Source organism: Pectinophora gossypiella, chromosome 7, assembly GCF_024362695.1.
Source record: "Pectinophora gossypiella chromosome 7, ilPecGoss1.1, whole genome shotgun sequence".
NCBI lineage: Eukaryota > Metazoa > Arthropoda > Insecta > Lepidoptera > Gelechiidae > Pectinophora > Pectinophora gossypiella.
Window position 1 is genome coordinate 7,440,623 of NC_065410.1, and position 19,807 is coordinate 7,460,429.

A 19,807-nucleotide genomic window follows, 5' to 3' on the forward strand; every position below is an offset into this window, starting at 1 on the left:
GATTTCCGTGTGGTTTCTGTCCTGTGTTGAATGTGATGTACCTGTCTGTCTGTGTCTGTGGTGACCGGAAGTAATAAAATGTTTCTTTCTTTCTTTCAAAAGTTTAAAAGCATGATACATTCTCGTTTTTTTATTTTTTTTTATTCTAACGAACTTATTTTCGCAATTAATCGCCATTTCGTGCACTGACCGGCCAGACAAAATGTTCACTAATCCAGGTTTTGCTACGTTCCTGCCGACATTAATATGCCAACCACATGTGCAGTTATTTCTATTTACTGTTATCATTGTTGCATTCTGCTCAAATGAGACGCATTTCTGCGTTTATGTTGCGTTAATAATGTGTGTTAGTAATAGATAGACAATCACATATATTATGAAGGATACTATATTATTATACTGTGCCAAACATTGATGTAATTGTTTATAAAAAAAATAAGAATAAAAATATAAATTATATTAAAACATTCCGGATTATTTTTTGCGTACAGTATTAACGTGGAGATGGTTTTTTTTTTTTTGACGTGACTTATGTAGATCTGCCGCAATTGGCATTAACTACTGGGAGCGCTAGGGCTCTCACCCGGTCTATGAAATTAAAATGACCTTACTTTTTTATCTAAAAGTATTAGTATAGTTAGGTATCAAAATGGGCAAAAATAATCTTCCAGATATAAGTAAGTACGTTACAGAACCATAACTTCAACCCTACGAACTACCGCGGTGATTGACTAAACATAATTTAGCCAAATTGTGAGTCGTAATAAAATAGAAAGGATAAAATAATAGTCAAAGGTTTTATTAATAGGTCCTTACTTTGCCATTTGCGTTCTAATCGTCGGATTATATCACGGGCCATAACTGTTAAAAGGTACTAAATAAAGGTCGTTTCATATGGGTAATAAAATAAAACATTCAGTATATTCATTAAGCTTTTAATTTTATCGTTCACATTGTTTGACCATTTACATGAATTACAAGTTTCTGAGTGGCCCGAAGGTATTTATATACTCTGAACATGTTTTTTGAAAATATCGATCTAATCGTCGCAAAAAAGGAATTTAAGTAAAATATTTAATTTATCGGAAATAGGCTCGCTTTCAGCCTCGTTTGATGGTTGGTGACGACTGATGAAGTTGGTTGTGAAAACATTTTTCGTTGGCTGTATGTGACGTGATATACTTACAATAAACAATACAGCTTCTGCCTAGTGATAGGATAAAAAAAGAACATGACTCATTAAGTTAAATACATACAGAATTCCATAACAAGAAAATGAAGTCTTAAAGTAAATAATATTCAAGTTAACAAGAAGCAAGCATAAACTAATTCCTGCTGGTTGTGTTCAAGACTTCAAGTTTTCCACTTTAGAGCTTATCTAAAGTCTCAAGAGAAGTCTTGAATACTAGACAACAGTTCAACATGAATTTTGAGAAGATAAGTTAGTTTGACACGACACGTTCATTCGGAAATATTATATCTTTTGTACATAAAATATTATTTATATTTTTCAAGATTTTTAAAAAGGAACCTCGGTCGGTTGACTACATCATTATGTTTATTTTAACATAACATAGTACTATATTATTTGCTCTTTGATTTTAACACATAATAGGTAACTCTTTATTACTCATACTATCATATTTATTATGAAGACAAACAGGTAAGAACTATATATTTAAGTATATACTTTATTGATTGTTGGCCACAAATTTTAACGTGTCTAAACTCTGTCTATATTACATTAAATATACTTTTCATCTATACAATAGCACATTAAACTATTTTAAAATATATTTTCGCCTCAATATACATATTTTTCTTAACTTATCACATCCTTTAGCCTAACAAATAAACTTTCTACAATAGTCAGTGTAAAGAGCTGCAGGAAGACTTTAACACCAGTACATAGAGTTGACCTTTTATTGCACAGACTATTATCTTTTGTAATGGTAAAAGAGATAGTAGATTAACTTCCGGAAAATATTTTTAGCAACAGAATTTATGCAAAGTATTAATTAGTTCACATCCACCAATGTTACGTAACAACTGATACCTAAAAAACTAAGAAAAGCCACAAAAGACAATTCTAAACGAGATTCGAATTCAAAACTTGTGGTACAGAATTCCTGTTCCATGTATCAATCAGGTGCTAATTAATAAAGAATAAATTACTTTAAAATTGAATTTTAAATCAAAACCAACATTTGTTCGCCGTAGGATCAACATAAACACTGAATTCAATATTAAATTTTCAGCTTCTTCGCTTCAATATTGAGTTGAACTTGTAAATCCCTTGAGAAACTGCGAGTTATAAAATATTTATAACTCAACAAACGTTCCCTAGAAGTTAATGTACTTTAAAGAGAGCCTGTATAAATAACAAGTCAACTCCCTGGCAATTACATTAAATTTATCTCTGCTTTACACAGCGTAACACTAATAATATCGAAAATATCTGCAGAAATATTTTACAGACAATAATCGAGTTCTCAAAATACTTTCTCACTTTGAAATCCCCTACTAATATGAATATCTTGATTTCTCAGATAAGAAAGAAATGAAAATATTAAAGGATTTCACCTAAGCTGACCTTTGAGAAAATGTAAGCGAACCTTTTTTTGTAAAGCAATTTTCTAAAGTTATGGTTACACTACGTAGATTAATTCAACTCACTATGTGTTGGGTATGAATATGTGACGATCATATTTTCTTTATTTCTTTTCGTCAGAAAAACGTTTTGTAACCTTTGTTGTTGTACGAACTTATTTATTACGCAAATATTGTAAATCGTATCTACAAGTTAATAACTTGAAAAATTTTGTACCGACTTCATATCGTATTTCTGATGATTCTGTAGATTGTCAATAATGATCTGTTTTTAACTTTTTTATAAGTTACATAACTTCAGAATATTGCTGTTCTACAGGTTAAGACAACATTTAAAGCAGTACCAGAGGGCTTTGATTAACTATTTATATGATTATTTATGTATACTATTGACTACCATGTAGTTCCTAACTCCATCATGTAAGTAACTTAAACAGTGTAAGAACATGATTAATAACGAAATATTATGATGCTTCTAACGAAAGATCATAAGATTATTGATTGGAGGTTCAGGGCCTGTCTTCAAAATCGAGGATGACATTAATCATATTCATCGACACCGTAACGAGCGTGAAGATTGGCAGTAAATTGATTTTGGACTCAATTTTCCATCTATCGAAAATAAATTGTCATTTTTGAGGTTCGGTAGATTCAACGTATCCAATCAAGGCGTCATTGATTTCGGCTCCTGTCCTTTGAAATATAGGGGTACAGGTACAAAAGACATCAATTTTTGAGAATTAAATTTAGCTTGTGATAGAACAAACTGCTTTATAAGAATGATAAGACCCTGTCGGAGAAGTTTTGGTGAATTTAAGAGTCATATAATTGACGTGTAAAAGCTCAGGAAGAAACAAGAAGACTTACAGATATAGTACATTGTTAAATGCATTAACACCCTCACCTAAACAATTCACAGGGTAACAATAATATTTATTTATCAATATTAAAGTATGAACACAGTAAAATTTATTAAGAAAAACCTCTGTAGTCAGTTATTATTTTAAAAAGTATTTTACGGTCAAAGGTGTAACAAAGGAGAAATAGGACAACCATTTACCTTGAAAGTGAGACGATAAATTTTAAAAAGTAGTAGAAAAATCGTCTAGTAATGTAAACGTTTAAAAAGAATGGTGCCTAAGAAAAATGTGGTTTCTAATACTTGTTATTAAAAGCTGGCACATAAATTATGGTCGAAGATGAAAGCGAGGGTGCGAAACTTCGATATTCAATTAAATTGAACGGAGAGCTCGTGAAGTAATACCCCGCAGCTGAAGAGCCACAGTGAGGGGTATGTTCGCAGGCGTACCGACGTGGCGTTTGCTTGGCTTGTCTCCGAATGAGGTTTTCTCGGACTCAGCTCGTTGACCGCCACTACGACACGAAGCATTAGCCATTAGTACGGTCACGAGTACTAATATGTATACACTTTAAAACCATGTCACATTAACTTTTTTGCCAAATTAAACCGTAAGTCTCATTAAATATCAAATATGATAGTGCGACAGGGTTCTAAGGTGGGTACATGATATTGCTCATGACTGTAGGTACGCGCATCTTCATTGAAACTTAACCAACAAAAAGCAAATAAAAACTGAGGTCACATCAAAAGTGGTTGTTAGAAAATTATAAATGTATGTTCAACTCCATATAATTTTGAAGGTCATTTACCTGAAAGTTTTCGGACCCAGGTAGATAATTTTGTCGACTTTAGAACTCTACTCCGATATATTTAACGAACTTGGTCTCATGCTATTCAATTATGAATTAAGTTCATATTGTACTTCGAAACTGTGGGAGGAGATACTTTAAGCCCGGGGATTAACTTTGTATCCTCTGCAAAATACTTCCTTTGCTGTAATAATAGTATTATTTTCATCCCTACTAAAATCTAGATATTTCATTAGCCATTCAACGTCGAATGAAGATTTAAGATCAAAAATACTGACAAATTACATACATACGGTTCAAATTGATAACTTTATTTTATGAAGTCGGTTAAAACAATCTAGATTCAGATACACGCTGATCCTAAATAACTTTTACGTGACCAAAAACAATTCTGCGCGTTTTCAAATCTGATCTCCTTTACTCACCAGTAACAGTCTGCTTCTTGACATCAGCATACTTCTCCCCAGGGCCGACTTCATCAGGTATGGTGGCAGTACAAGTGAGTTGTAACTTGCCGTGCGCAGGAGTGCGAAGTTCTGCTATAGACACCCATAGGGATATCGGTGTGACGGGCGGTGGTCGTGGTCTTTCCTGCATCTGATCGAAGAAAGTTATGTTAATGTCGATATGAAACAGCTAAACGGCAAAAAACTAACAGATTTGGTTAAAATTGGGTGACACTAGGATATTAATTACAAATAACAACCTTTTTTTTCATAAAGTTTTCAAATAAATTAGTTGTTCAATTTTTAATTAAGTAGGTACATGTTTGAACTTGGCTTCTATATTATTTACTAGAAATAGATAAAAAATATATAAACTTAAGTACGCGTAAATATGAATCTTTACAACAAAATGAATTGAGAATGAAATCTTTGACAAGAGCTGTGGGTTCAAGTTTCGTCCGAGTAAGACATTTTTCGATTTAATTTTCTCTTTGTGAGTTTCCCGTCAAGTGCGTGAGTAATATAAAAACAAGAATCCTATAAAATTTTTTGGTCCTCAATTCTACCTTTCGAGATTCTACTACGATTGTCACTATCGCAATGTTTCTTTTTACCCTAGGTCAGGAAATATAGCTTAATCCAGCTTGTTTCAGACTAGCTAGATTTTAAATACCCAGCTTAAGATAAAATATACAACTATCATGAAAAAATCAATTCATTCTTACTTTAGCCATTTCCTCGCTCTGTCCCTCTTTCAAAGTGCACTTGTGATGTTTGGTCAGGTTGGCTGGAGGCGGCGTGGTGGTCTCACTGACCAGGGCCCAGTACTTGGCCGTGTAGTTGAACTCGGGCGCAATGTAACGGTGCTGGTGTTTCCTATGTCTGTAGCCGCCACCGCCCTTGGTGCGAGTCAAGCTTGACACCCGATATGAGAAGTACTTTATTGATTCTTCAGGTACCTGTTGGGAATAGGAGAAAATATTTGGAGGTAGCCTTGTGTATACATATTTATAACACCCTTCCAATATAGATGTGATGTTTTTATATAGTGTGATCTCGATTCTACCAAGAACTCTTATTTCATCTTGTAATACATCATATATACCTAGGATAAATTGGACAGCTTCTTCTATCGTGCGGGTAGTGAAGTGGATAATCAACCTCAGCAGCTCTGGTGTTAGGGTTATCATTTAGCCGCCAAAGAGCCCCGAAGTGGCTCATATAATGACTACGAACTTATATCAGTAAGTAGTAACCGGGACCAAAGTCTTAACGTCCTTTTCGGAGCATCAGCCTGTAATGTTCTAACGAAACTAGGGATTACAAAGTGTTTTTTTTTGTGGGATGTCTTTACCAAGATACAAGCCCGAGACCTCCGGATGATGAGTCCAATAGTCAACCACTGGGGCACGGAAGCCGTGACAGCTTGACTGAAAGGCACAGCTTAGTACGAAAGAGGCATACCATGAACGTTTATTGTTTCTATTCTTACACAACCTAACGTTTAAATGACGATGTTTACTGTGAAGCATCTTTATTCGCGGGAATGTAGAAATAGGAGCTTTTGCAACTTGGTTAGACCGTCAAGTCATCTTGATTACTGACCTTTTCATTATCAATGTACCAGGTGAGGCGAGGTGGAGGAGCAGCTGGGGCGCTCGTGCAGTTTGCTCGAAGCAGGCCACCAACCACCACGTCGGGTTTCCCAAACGTTATTATCGGTGGATGCTTCTGGGAGTCTACGAAAAATTGTACATGCATAAACATATAACAATGACTTGAGTTACAATTTATATATTTTAATCTACATAATTGCATGCTCTGTTTACTTATAATAGTTAGTCACTACATTTAGTAGTCATGTAAGTAGTCATGTTTAGTAGGCATGTTACATTTCTAAACTTAAATAAATTCGGTACTAAATGTTTATTAGTCACTACAAAATCTAATTCTAATTAATTTAAGTTTAGAAATGTGACATACGAGTATTAAAATGTTTTAGTGTGACTGTTAGTATAATAAAATAACCACTAATCGACTAAAATATGCACCTCTCCTAAAACCAACACTCGCACTATAGGGAGTTAGTTGGAAGACATATATTTTAGAGATAATGCCACCTTTTGTAACATTTGTCTAAAGATACACCACTGACTGACTGGTTTTGTGAATGTGTACAATAAAGAATTTACAATCATCTGGTAATAGATGTAAGAAAAATAGTGTCAAATTATGTCTAAACCAGTCTGACAGACCCTCTATCACATATAAGTAACCTTCTACTGAACCAGGGGACTCTTAAAATACAAGTTTATGGGTATCTCATGTATTATTCGAACTATTGCTTACTGAGAAATACTCAATTCGACATGTCCCATTGAGAAAAACGGCATTCGGGTAAAGAGTGTGACATTAAAGAGGGTAGATACCTCTATGCCTTTAGTTATCAGCATGTTTTGGATCCTTTTAAATCATGTTCATTACTTCCTTTATATCTGCTTGCTTGCTTATCTTTACATAACACCGGATATTGTGCGAATACATTAACGTCTACTTACTCATCTTTGAGGCATTCATCGATATTCACAAGCATTTTGCTTTCTGCAACATTTGCGAATACCTAACTGGACCAAATCTTTGGTTCGGTAATATTTAATTGTTTTCAAAACAAAAAATATTTCGTCTTTTAAAAAAGTCTTTACGCCTTTTTATGTAATTATTTGAATATAATTTAAAAAAACATTATGTAAATGCTTATATAGATGGATCTTTCTAATACTCACTTGAAAATCCCGTTTATGACCGAAAAACCCCGCGTGTAAAGATAACATAGAGACATGGTGGGAATCGCCAATTTGCATAACATTATCTTGCCAGTTTTCGCTGACACTTTGCATAAAACGTGGTACTTTTCACAGAGCTTTTATGAATTTGGGTGACAATCTCATCAGGCAATGGATCGTCACAGGTGATGTGTGTTTTAGCAAGAAGTAGACCAGCTAATTTGTAGAATCCTTGAACTGATATAACAACCTAAATATTATATTGCCAAAAGTACAGTTTCATGCTAAGTCTAGAAATTGATGGTTTCCAATTTCCTTTATATGACAGGATTTCATTTTTGGAAATGGAACGATTTTCAATCTATAATTTCCCAATTCCTTTATCTTTGATTCTGAAACCGGAAACTAAAGCAATACATCACAACTTTATCAAAGGCACATGATAGTTCCTGGTTAAGTTTTCGTATTTATAAAATTTTGCTGAGTCTAAGACATGTAGGTAATGTAATGTAACTAGAAAGTACCTACTTTCTAGTTTATTTTTACATAGTTCAGATTGATCTAATCAAGTAACAAAGTAAGTATGCGTTCTTTTTAATATACTTCTCGTTAAAAAATCGATACACTTCCGATTTTTTGTTCAAATAAACACGAGTTCCTTTTAAATTTGAATTTGGAACATCAGCATAAGAAAGCCATAATAATAAGTAACCACTATAAATCAATATTCGTAACTCTTGAAACTCGGATTTGATGTTGTTTTGATAATCCTGCCGACACAAACTTGCGAGATATTTAAATTTTATTGATGACAAGCGTATTAGCAATGTATGAAACACAGGTATGTAGATACTCTACCACACTACTCCACGTTTTTTCAATTTTAGCCACCGTCATTTACGTAGACCAGGTCGGTTCCATTACTTTTTGTTTCTGGCAATAAATCAAAGTGAAGGTTCCACTTATTATTACTGTCATGAAACTTTTTAACGTTTCATGCGATGCAGTGATATTAAAAACGTATTAGCGGTTTTTGCGCTTCACTACCTCAGTGGAATGAGGCGAATTCACGTTAGGTGATAATCTGCACAGGTACTTACTGTAATGACGTTAGGTATACCATTCGCCTGTATCATCAGGCATTTTCCAAAAGCACGTATTGGGTACGTCTTTGTTTAAAAATGTTATAATATTACATTTTTGATGTCGAATAAACTAAATAATAATAATAATTTATTCAAAACAAACAAGCAAAGTGACAAATAATAAATAAATAATATATTATTATAATAAAACATGTTTTATATTACGAACAGGTAAATTTTGTATGTTTGTTTGTAGGAAGTAATCTTTGGAACTACTAAATCGATTTTGAAAGTTGTTTCTATAGTAGAAAGGTACATTAATCCTAAATTCTATAAGTAAATAGTGTATGAAGTCGCATGCGGAAAACTGGTACCTATAAATATATATAAGTATAAAAGTGGTAAATCAACTATGTAGGTATATATATATAACTACGACACGAAATCGATCTAAACTTGAGTAAACTCGTGAAATTGGTAGTGCTTGTACCTATTTATTCTACTGTTGTCTACCTCATTTACTCAAGAGAGCAACATATTGACTTGTAAAACAATTTATCACCCATCAACAGAAACACGAATTCCACTGGAACGTTCTAGAATATTGAAAATTCTTGGTGATAGTGACTATTGAAAAGTATCAGAAAATTGAATTTAATATGGGATTTTGCGTCCATTCAGAAATCACAATGTATTCGGCGCAACATTGTAAATATTCAACGCTGGGGTCGAAATATGTTTTGTTTGTTATTGAGCACTGGCTCGTCCGATACACATATAAACCGTAGCTGTTTACTTCTTACCACATTTTCGGTAGCGGGAAAATGGGTTGCATGGACGTGAATTTACTTTGACGTCAAATGTGTCGAATGTTTTCATGAGAATAGTTTGTGAGTACAATAAACAGTTACATATTATTTCTCGTGACCCGAAACGGCTCCGTCTGGGTATAATTTTACCCTATATTAAGCCCTAAGAGAAATAAAGATTCAGTGGTTGCGCCACACTGCTTGTCATTTATATTAAACACACATTTAAGGTGAAAAGTACGACTAGCGAGGCGTTGCGGAAAACCAAACAAAATTTCGTGTTAATCCCATAATATTTTCATTCATGAAACTTGTTTTTGTTCTACCAAGCACTGCACTTTGGCTAGAGACATTTTGTAAAACGAACGTAGCATTTGACTCTCCGCTATTTAGCAAGTAAAGTGGGCATTGAATGGAGCAATGGCAGTGGTTGAATGTAAACACAGTATAATATATGAACTGGTAGTGATTAGCACTCACATACGACAGTAAGTTGGTGCGACGGCGAGGCAGCAGTGAAGATCGGCGTCTCGAGCGAGACCTCGCACCAGTACAGTCCTGATGCCGACGGGTCCAAGTTGTCTATCGTTATGGAGTTCTCAGTCACCAAAGTCATCTGTTTTACCCAAAAAATAGTTATATAATAATCTATGTGGTTAAAAAAAGAAATTAAATGACTTACATAAAACATCAGAGTATGATCCTAACCGCAACTGTAGGCATAGGTTAATTATATTTGTATATTAAAACACATAATAACGGGTTCTTACCGCGTTTAAAATGGGGATATGAGACGCCCGATATTGTATTGTATGTGTTTTAATTATGATAATAACCGCGTAAAGTTAAAACAATGTATATTTGTATAATATATTTATCTAATAATTAGAACTAAATATATAAAAGCCATTCTAAAGACAAATCCCGTTCGAAACCCGGAACCGGACTTGCACCAATTCTCTCATGAAGCACTTTTCACTAACGCAGATGTCTCAACCATTATAGACGACGATACAGCACACCACCTATCACTTTGGTCTAACTGAATGCTCAGTGAGGTGTGGATACTTAGATTATCTTGCGTTGGGATGTAGTCGTAAGTTTATGTCAATCCTTAATATATACACATTATACTCAATGATAAAATATCTTATTCTTGTGGTGCATAAAAGAAGAGTGACGAAGGTATTAAATACATCCGGGGCTTCACAGATAATCTGAGAAAAATCCTAGTCAGGCAGGCGAATCCTCTCACCGTGATAGCAACTTAAATACCTATATTATGCTATCTACAAGACTACAAGAGAATGGAAATACAGAAATCCTATTTTTAAAATTTCGTTACAAGTCAAATACAATAAATAAACAATGTCAAACAAATATACCAAAACAAAAACACCAATATATCAAGAGTAATATTGCATATTACTCACACTAGCATTTTTTAATAACGTTATATTTAATCATCTATAACAATTATAATTACTTATATTATTTTATTTTGTCAATACTTAATTAAAGCACATAATAACGGGTTCTTACCGCCCGGTTAGAACCGGTACGGTTCTCATATCCCCGTTTAAACGCGGTAAGAACCCGTCATTATGTGCTTTAATTATGATAATAACCGCGTAAACTTAAAACAATTGTCAATACTTGTTTTGTCATTAAGAACCCTCTTTTATGTCATATAATAATCAGAGAGAAAGTAATCTTGCTACTTACGTTAAGCCGGCCACCTGCGAAAGTGTAGTTCGTGTAAGGCGGCGTGCGTTCGCGCACATATTGAAGCAGCTTTGCGCCTGCGCGGAGGAATTCCACTTTATAGAGTAACTGCGGCGGCACTTGGTGAAGACAGCGGAAGGTAGCGGAGCCCCCTCGAGCCACCCAGCTGGGGGCCTGCAGCCGCACTTCTACATCCGTCGCTTGACCGCTTCCTGCGGGCAAAGAACATTTTGTCAATAACAATAATAGGTAAATAAATTTAAGTTGTTTTCAACATTAGGCACTTAGTGATAGTTGTATTTATCCTATTAATACAACAACATTTACTTAGTTAAGAGTCTTTTTGTAATTATTTCTTTTTATTTTGGTGCAATAAAGTGTATTTGTATTGTATTGTATATTAATCGTCAAAGTCCTCATGAACGAAAGGTCAATGTCACGTGTTCACAATGTGTCTCACACACACACACAATCAAGCAATCAATCGTGTAATCAATGTGTCTCATTGTGTGTGTGTGTGTGTCATAAAACGGGAACCGCAGTAAAAAGGCGCAAAGCTTATGTAAAAAGAGCTTTACCTATTACCTAACCTTTAAGCAGATAACACCCGAGTACTTACAATAATAAACAATTTGAATAAGAAAAGCAGCCATTGCCCTTAGTATTAAAGAGTTTTTACATCGCGAACATTCCCACATACGTGACTGCACGTAATCAGTGTAAAAGTATTGAATAATGAAGTGAAAGTATTAAATGACTGGGGGATTAAAATCATCTAAAAAGCATTGCTGCTATTTGATATTTGTTGGCAGTGTGCTCTTAGGTAGTTTTATATGCGCAAATGTCACATTGCAATATCGCTTTGAAGATGAATTGATTCAATGTGGCCTCTTTAACCTCCCAGTTCTTCAATACTTTCACTTAGTTTTCACTCACTTTTCTTTAAGATTTCTAAGTAAATGTCATCATAATCAGCCCATTAACGTCCCCACTGCTGGGGCACGGGCCTTCCTTATGAATGTATAGGGAGATCGGGCCTTAAACCATCTTGCGGGCCCAGTGCGGTTAATGGGACCGGCCTTTGCGAAAGTTGCTTAACTTCAACATGGGCAGACCGAGCGCGTTTACCGCTGCGCCATCGAGCTCCTCTAAGTAAATGTAGAAGCACATAAAAAGACATAATAATTACAAGCATATGCAATATTCGCTAAAAGTTGGCACGGAAAAATTCACGAAAGTCATCCTCTTGGGACGTTAAACTGAGACACAATAGCTGTCATGAAGGGGACGGAAGAAAGCTGCACTGAAAACCGGGCACAAGTGGTATGAAGAACACTTTTCAATATAAAAACGTGAGTGGTGAGTGAGTGGAAACGAGAACGGGATTAGTAGAGGATGACTGACGAAAACGTTGTATTTCCAGGTTGCCTGGAAGATAATTCTACCTTAGCAAGGCTACCTTTTGTAGGTATCACTTGTCTTAATGTAAGTAATTGATTCTTTTAACGTTTATTTGTGTGCAATACAGAGTATTTGAATTGTATTATAATTGTAGAATATTATGAATGGGGTGTATAATTTATCCTTCTTCGTATTCTTTGCGTGAAGAAAACAGTGTGGTTTCACACACTGTAACAGTGTGACAGTGTGTGTGTTGTGTGTTTAGTTCTATGCAATAAAATATAATAATATTATAATAAAGTATATTGATTTGATTTTATTTTATAGTTATATAAGTACCGAATTATCCCACCGAAAGCAATAATCCTTATGGCAAGATTAGTACGTAATATTAGAGACAAAAGAAACCTGAATCAATATGAATTATGGCATTGAGAGCGACTCTCTGAACAGCGATTCCCGCTACGGCGCGGCGAGTCTTCTCAACGTCTTTACGCGTAATAATTTGAAGAAATAACGACGTACCTATTATTTAAAAAAAAAACATGAAACAGAAGCAAATAATTAAACAAGTTTGAGCAGTTCTAAAACTGCTAACGAAGCTACATAGATCAGTATTCATAGAATAACTACTGGTTGGCTCACCGCACGAGTACAGTTGGCAGCAACAGTTGATGAACGTGTTAACTTTTTAAAACACCTACAGAATATAATAGCATTATAAAAATAACTGACATATCTTTCAAGTCTTTTATAAGTGTTTGACAACTTTCTGTGTTGACCGTACTCGTAACTGGACTGGAATTCGGGGTTGTAATCATAGTCCATTCGGCCTAGGAAGTCTAACAGCTGACTGTGCGAATCTGAAATTGTTTGAAAGTCATTAAACAGTCCATTTCATTAGTTTCAGTGCAGTGGTTGGTGTAATTACGAGCATAGTGAGAATCAGTACGTGCAATAAATGGAAGTCTGTCCTCTTTTGTTCCGGCTAATCTAGAGAATTACAAAGTGATTTTGCATGTGGTTTTTAATGTTACAAACTATATAAGGAAACCAACTCAACAACAACAACTCTTGTCGGTGTAGCATTTTCCATTCCAGTCTATCAAAGGCCAATTCCTAGACTTCCCTATAAGACACGACGTTAACCTTAAGAGGCCTTGCCTGAAGAGGCAAGATGATTGGACACCTAATAAGACACGACGAATTTATTAAAAACATCATAGAAGGAAAGCTAGAAGGAAAGAGAGGAAGGGGAAGACCAAGAAGAGCGTACATGGAACAGATAAAGAATAGAGGGATACCGCGCCGAAAAACTCCTTTGGTTCCCGCCAAACTATCCCTCTTCTAAGGGCATTAAGTGACAATTCATCTGATCCAAATTCGATCCGGGCCGTCAATTAACGAATCCGAAGTGCTCGTAGAACTATTTGTATGTCAGCTAGCTTACGCACTATAGTTATCTTTAAGTAATTTTCTACTAAGTGTCCATAATTCATAAATTCAGATCGAATATAGAGAAAAAACGCCCTAAGCCTTTAAAGCGAATAAAAGTTCAGTAGACATAACTACCGTCATCGCGCGAAGTTCTTTGAAAGAACTTAAACCGTTATAAAAGTCTGTTAAATCTATTGAAAAGTACATCATCGGCTCCCCAGAGTAGGTTACTCCGTGGTCAAAAGCCTCGAATAAATCCTGTGACTACTTTTTTATAGTTGGGTTATTTTTTACATTTTCTTTCTTTTATAAAACTTAAGTTCTCAAACATACTGTTATTCTTAAAAAAATGGTGTACTTATAGTAAAAATTGTACACAGGCGAAACCGGGTTCAACCAGTAGTCAGGTTAGACAGTAACTTGATAGTCGCCAATGGCTTCGTTAAAAAAGTAATTATCCATGTTATACAATAACTGTAGTAAGCAAAAATCCTTAAAAATATTTTTATCCGTCTTAGAAAATTATATACATCAATCATAAACGGTAATCTAACTTAGCCGACAATATACCTCATTTTCACGAAAACCTCGCTACGCCTACCTATGTTTTTTTTTAAAGTAGATAAGTAAGTATAAGTAGGGACTTAACATGAAGGAAAATAAAAATATTAGCTACGAATGATTTAAATATAATCGGTGACGTTATTCTACTCGTATACTTATATTCTTCATTTAAGTTGTTTTGTCAAGATTTTACAGAGGCGGAAAGGTCACTCACTATAATAAGATTGACATGTCAACTTATTTCAATCCATAATTTTATTATCACTTTCACAGTCTTTAACAAATTCAAGAAATCACATGAAGAAAAATTTCATTTGACCAGGCTGTATGGCTATGTTCCTTTGCCTGCTCCTTCTCGGGGCAAATTTAACCAAAAAAATGTATTTTCAACTTGACCTTATGATTGGATTTCCTTTTGTTTTTTTTTTTAAGTCGTAGCTGGGCAATGTTTATCGATCTTAGATGACGCATATAAAGTATATTATTTTTAGACGTGACTTGTTTGGTATAAGTTCCCAAAACAATGTCGAAATACCGTCGTTTGAGGTTTCGGGTATGTTTGCTTATTTTATTCGAGACCTTTCTTTCCCCAACCACCCTAAATGTATAGGTTTAGGCATCGTCTATTCAATTCTTAGAAAACGTATGGTAAGTACGAATACGAATCCTCCCTTCTCCTTTGAGATACGATTCAAACGTGGGTTGTTTGCGTGTGTACTTTGGTTTACATTTGTTAACAAACGTGTTTTGGCTTGCTATTCTTTAGGGGATAGAATAAACAAATACGCTTATTTGTCGACAGTTCCCAGAAGTACCTAGTATTACTATTCAAAGGGAGAGGCGGAATTACCATCGCGAGTGATACAACAAAGTGACACACTAATAACGGAATGCCATGGTTGTTTATATAATCAATTATTACTGGATTATGTTGAATTGTACGCTGATCAAACAGGGTAACCTGTCAGCTACCATTACATTGTACTATCACGGCTCTTTATGGAAAATAAGCACTCGTGGTAAATGAAGATAAAGTCGATTATTTACGTTATCTTAAATTTTGACATTGAGCGCGTACTGCTCATAGTGTAAGCCACCGGGCACCTGGGTGACATTTTTGGGTTTTGCTTTCCGCATAGTAGGTTAATATCCTCATTTTCTCTAATTATTGTCTTGATTTCTATATACCAACCCTCACCCCTTTAATTGAAGTACATAACAGAACATACATAAACAGCCTATATACGTTCCGGCCTGCTGGGCACAGGCCTCCCCTCAATCAACCGGAGGGGGTATGGAGCATACTCCACCACGCTGCTCCAATGCGGGTTGGTGGAGGTGTTTTTACCGCTAATAGCCGGGACCAATGGCTTAACGTGCCCTCCAAAGCACGGAATCATCTTACTCTTTCAGACAATCAGGCGATTCAAGCCTGAATCACCAAGTCCTAACCAAACAAAGGACAGTCTTTCAAAGTGATTTCGACAATGTCCCAATCGAACCCGGACCTCCAGATCGTGAGCCTAACGCTCTAATCACTAGACCACGCAGGCTGTTAATTTATTTAGAACAATGTAATTGATCACACAAATATCTTACCTACCATTTCATATAAAAATAAATCTTTAAAAATCTTCCTCTTAACCTTCCTTATAATTTGATTGCGCTTCGTTCCACTCTGGGCACGTACTGCACTTAGCCATTACAACAAAGTACCTACTTACAATCTCACTGGCTACGCCGATTATCATAAACCTCCTTTAGCTAGATACGAACTTAGACAGGCACCATTTATGTCCGCAGTCTTCAACGCAACTTGCAGCCACTCTTGGTATTCAGGATCGCATACAACATTATGTCGTTTATATTTGTAGTGCATTTTTCCAAAGTCACATTCTTGGGGATTTTTTTTTATCTGGATTAAACTGACATATCACGTCGAATGAGTTTCATTCACCATAAGGCAACATTAATCAATGTTTATTAAGTTGAAATGGATATTAACTAGGTACTTATAGATATTATCCTTCATTAGTCTGTAATACGATATGTCCGTGATGAAAAGCAGCTGAACGTATTATGTTATTTTCTTTTGAGTTTTATTTAATAATAAAAGTATTTATTTCAGTCTAAGGATCATAATTATGTAAGTTACAAATGACTTAAAAACTAATGTTAGTGTCTTTGGCAAAACAATAAAATATATATATACATATATATACGTACAGCGGTAATATAACAACATACCTTCTGTATATCTTCTGTAATAGTATTTGTATAAGTTTGACCCTCCTAGGCCAGATTTTGAGAAAGATAGGACGGTGGTACTCGTCCGAAACGTAAATAGAAATGATCTACGCTATAGAAAATGTAAAAGACATCAGCTAAGAAAGTCGATGTACGATAAGAAGTTTTTTCACTGCTAGTTCTGATTTTAGTCACTTAATTAAGGTCTTTCTTAATAAAATTGTAAATGATTAAATATTATAGAAATAAGCACTATATCTGCGCATTGAAGCTTAAAACTGTGTTTACTGGTATGAATTCTGGCAGAAACATATTTTTTATTTGCGTCGTGCTTACAGCTAAAAATTTAATACTACCTTCATTCACATCAATACATTTATTACGAATGCATGAATAAAACGGATAGAACTGGGGGTTTAAAAACGCCACATCGAAACAATTCATGTAAAAAAGCAATATGACAATATGACATTTGCGCATATGAAAGTAAATGCGCAATGCGAATAAATGTCAAAAAGCAATACTGTTTTTTTAGGTGAATTGCTTCGATGTGGCCCTTTAACTCCCCTGGATTATGTGTCCGTGAGAATTAAAATCCCAACACTATGTTCGCGGATCCGATTGTCTTCACGTCATGATTTCTCTGATTCGCACGCTTTTATTAGAAGGAATGGGGTCGTATAAAATTAGGAACAATTTAAAATGTCGAGGTAAATACCGCGTCCTATGGAAATGGCCTATTAAAATATTTTATAACACCTATTTCCGCCTTTGTAAGATTTGATAAGGATCGCTTTAAATACGGCTTCCGCTGTTTAGTCAATGAATGCCGTAGATTTAGGAGTGTTATTAATTTATATTTCATGTATTTCATTTTTGAACGACCCCAGTGGTTGAGCTTTGGGCTCACGATCCTGAGGTCCTGGGTTCGATTCCCGGTGGGGACATATCACAACAATTACTTTGTGGTCCCTAGTTTGGTTAGGACATCACATGCTGATCACCTGATTGTCCGAAAGTAAGAGTCCCTATTTTTAGGTACCAACGGGGACCAACCAAAGGGACCAACCACCCTAGGTTGGTTAGTTTTACTGATGTACATGTTACATGAGCCATGTCAGGGGCCATTGGCGGCTCAATAGTAACCCTGACACCATGGTTGATGAGGTCGGTACTCCACCTCACAACACATACGATAGAAGATATTTCATGTTATTATATTCGTTGTCAGGTACCATTATCACCACCTATCACGTAGGTCTAACAGAAAGCTCGGTCAGGTGTGGGTACTTAGTTCATCGTGCGATGGATCTCTGACTACCCTAATTGGGATATAGTAGTGAGCTTATGTATGTCAGGTAAAAATATTGACAAAGGAAACTGGAAACAAATGCCTTAGAAGTGGTGTCTTTCCCAAGGTGCTGGACACATGTAATCAGAAAATAGATTGCAGCCATTACTGACACCAAATCGCATGATAGATGAGATGAACTGTATGGTGATAGGTGATCAGCCTTTCGTTCATATAATGTTCTATCATGTTGGAATGTACCCAACCCCTAAGTCCACTTTTAAGACACTCCAGTGTCAACGCACGCTTTATAAGGCTCCTTACTCTTAGTTCTATAGAGAAGTAATAAAGTAAGATAATTAGTAAGTATTTGCCTACTTCTACGTTACTATTTCCAACATAGAACGTTGTAACTATCTCAGTATACGCGGACCGAGGCATTAACTTTCAATAAAGCAAAGGAAATATGCGTCGTTGTGGAGACGTGTGTAGATGTAAAGGCAGCATCCGACGTGGCTCGTGCGCTGCCCGAGGCACAATACTTGTCTCGCTCCGGAAGACTGTGGGCTTTTTAGGTACGTGCCTCTCTCCGCCTGTGTAGGGTTGACTTTAATAGCGATGACATGCAAGTTTCCTGTGTAGGGAATTCGCGAATTGGGATAGTTTAGCATCAAGTTTGAAAATGTTACGATTACATTTTATTTCTACGATTGGCTTCAGGTATGTAAAAATTGGATCTGAAGCGATCTATCAATATCAATGTAAATAATCATAACTAATTGCATACTAAATTACGTTTAGCTAAATGACTCACGAAATGTCATTGACTACGTAATTTAGATTCATTTTTTGACTCAGACTATTTAAAAAAACAACATTGTAAGTACAACAATGTCCAGCACCGAGCCGTCAAACTCGTACAAAAATGTTTACAACATTTGTTTAACGTACAATGAAAATGCCAACAAACTCTCAAACTGCTAACTGTTGCAATAATGGTGTTGGAAAATTAGTTTTCGAATTGGAATAGTGTGCCTACTGGCAATTTATTTGTTTGTGGAATTTGTGCGTGAACGCTGGCTTACTATTTAAAACGTTCCAGCCCAAGGCTAGTGTAGACCAAACATTGTTAATATCGACCTGAACGCTAATCAATTATAATATCAGGGAGGTTTAAAATTAGCAGGCTGTTTAATGTGAAGGTTACTCTAGTAAGCTGTTAAACAAATTGGTCGTTACTTTTAACCTCATTGTGATAATGGACATGTCTTGTAGAAGAACTAATTAATAAAGTACGTACTAAGGGTGTCTTCAAACTAGTCGCATTGCTGCAGCTCTGCTGTCGCGAGGTTTTATAAATCCATAGGTACAAAATGTGTGGAATCGCGACTTAGTAGGTATCACAGCTAGCAGAAACTGGAACCTTAATACTTCATGCTATTAGTACGACAACTCTGTGTTGATACGACTAAGTATAGGAGGTAAGTTCGTCGTTTTAAATTCCCAAATCAAGGAAAATGAATTCGTTAATAATTCATAACATAAACAGCTTACATACGTCCCACTGCTGAGCACAGGCCTCCTCTCAATCAATCGGAGGGGGATATGGAGCACACTTCACCACGCTTCTCTACTGCGGGTTGATGGAGACGCTTTTTACGGCTAATATCCGGGACCAACGGCTTAAAGTGCCCTCCGAAGCACGTTAATAATTCGTGCTACAAAGAACTTGATAATT

General features: G+C 35.6%; 1 protein-coding gene across 1 annotated transcript in view; it reads right to left on the minus strand.

Annotated features, from left to right (window-relative positions):
- Positions 1-919: 919 nt before the first annotated feature.
- The window catches only part of LOC126368062 (uncharacterized), a 57,813-nt gene continuing 38,925 nt past the window's right edge, over positions 920-19,807 (minus strand). The window contains exons 3-8 of the mRNA XM_050011937.1: positions 11,130-11,341; positions 9,885-10,020; positions 6,333-6,466; positions 5,453-5,686; positions 4,707-4,878; positions 920-3,984 (exon numbers count right to left, since the gene is read on the minus strand). Coding sequence (XP_049867894.1) covers positions 3,839-3,984; positions 4,707-4,878; positions 5,453-5,686; positions 6,333-6,466; positions 9,885-10,020; positions 11,130-11,341 — 1,034 coding nt within the window. The 3' untranslated portion in view covers positions 920-3,838. The remainder of the gene's footprint in view (positions 3,985-4,706; positions 4,879-5,452; positions 5,687-6,332; positions 6,467-9,884; positions 10,021-11,129; positions 11,342-19,807) is intronic.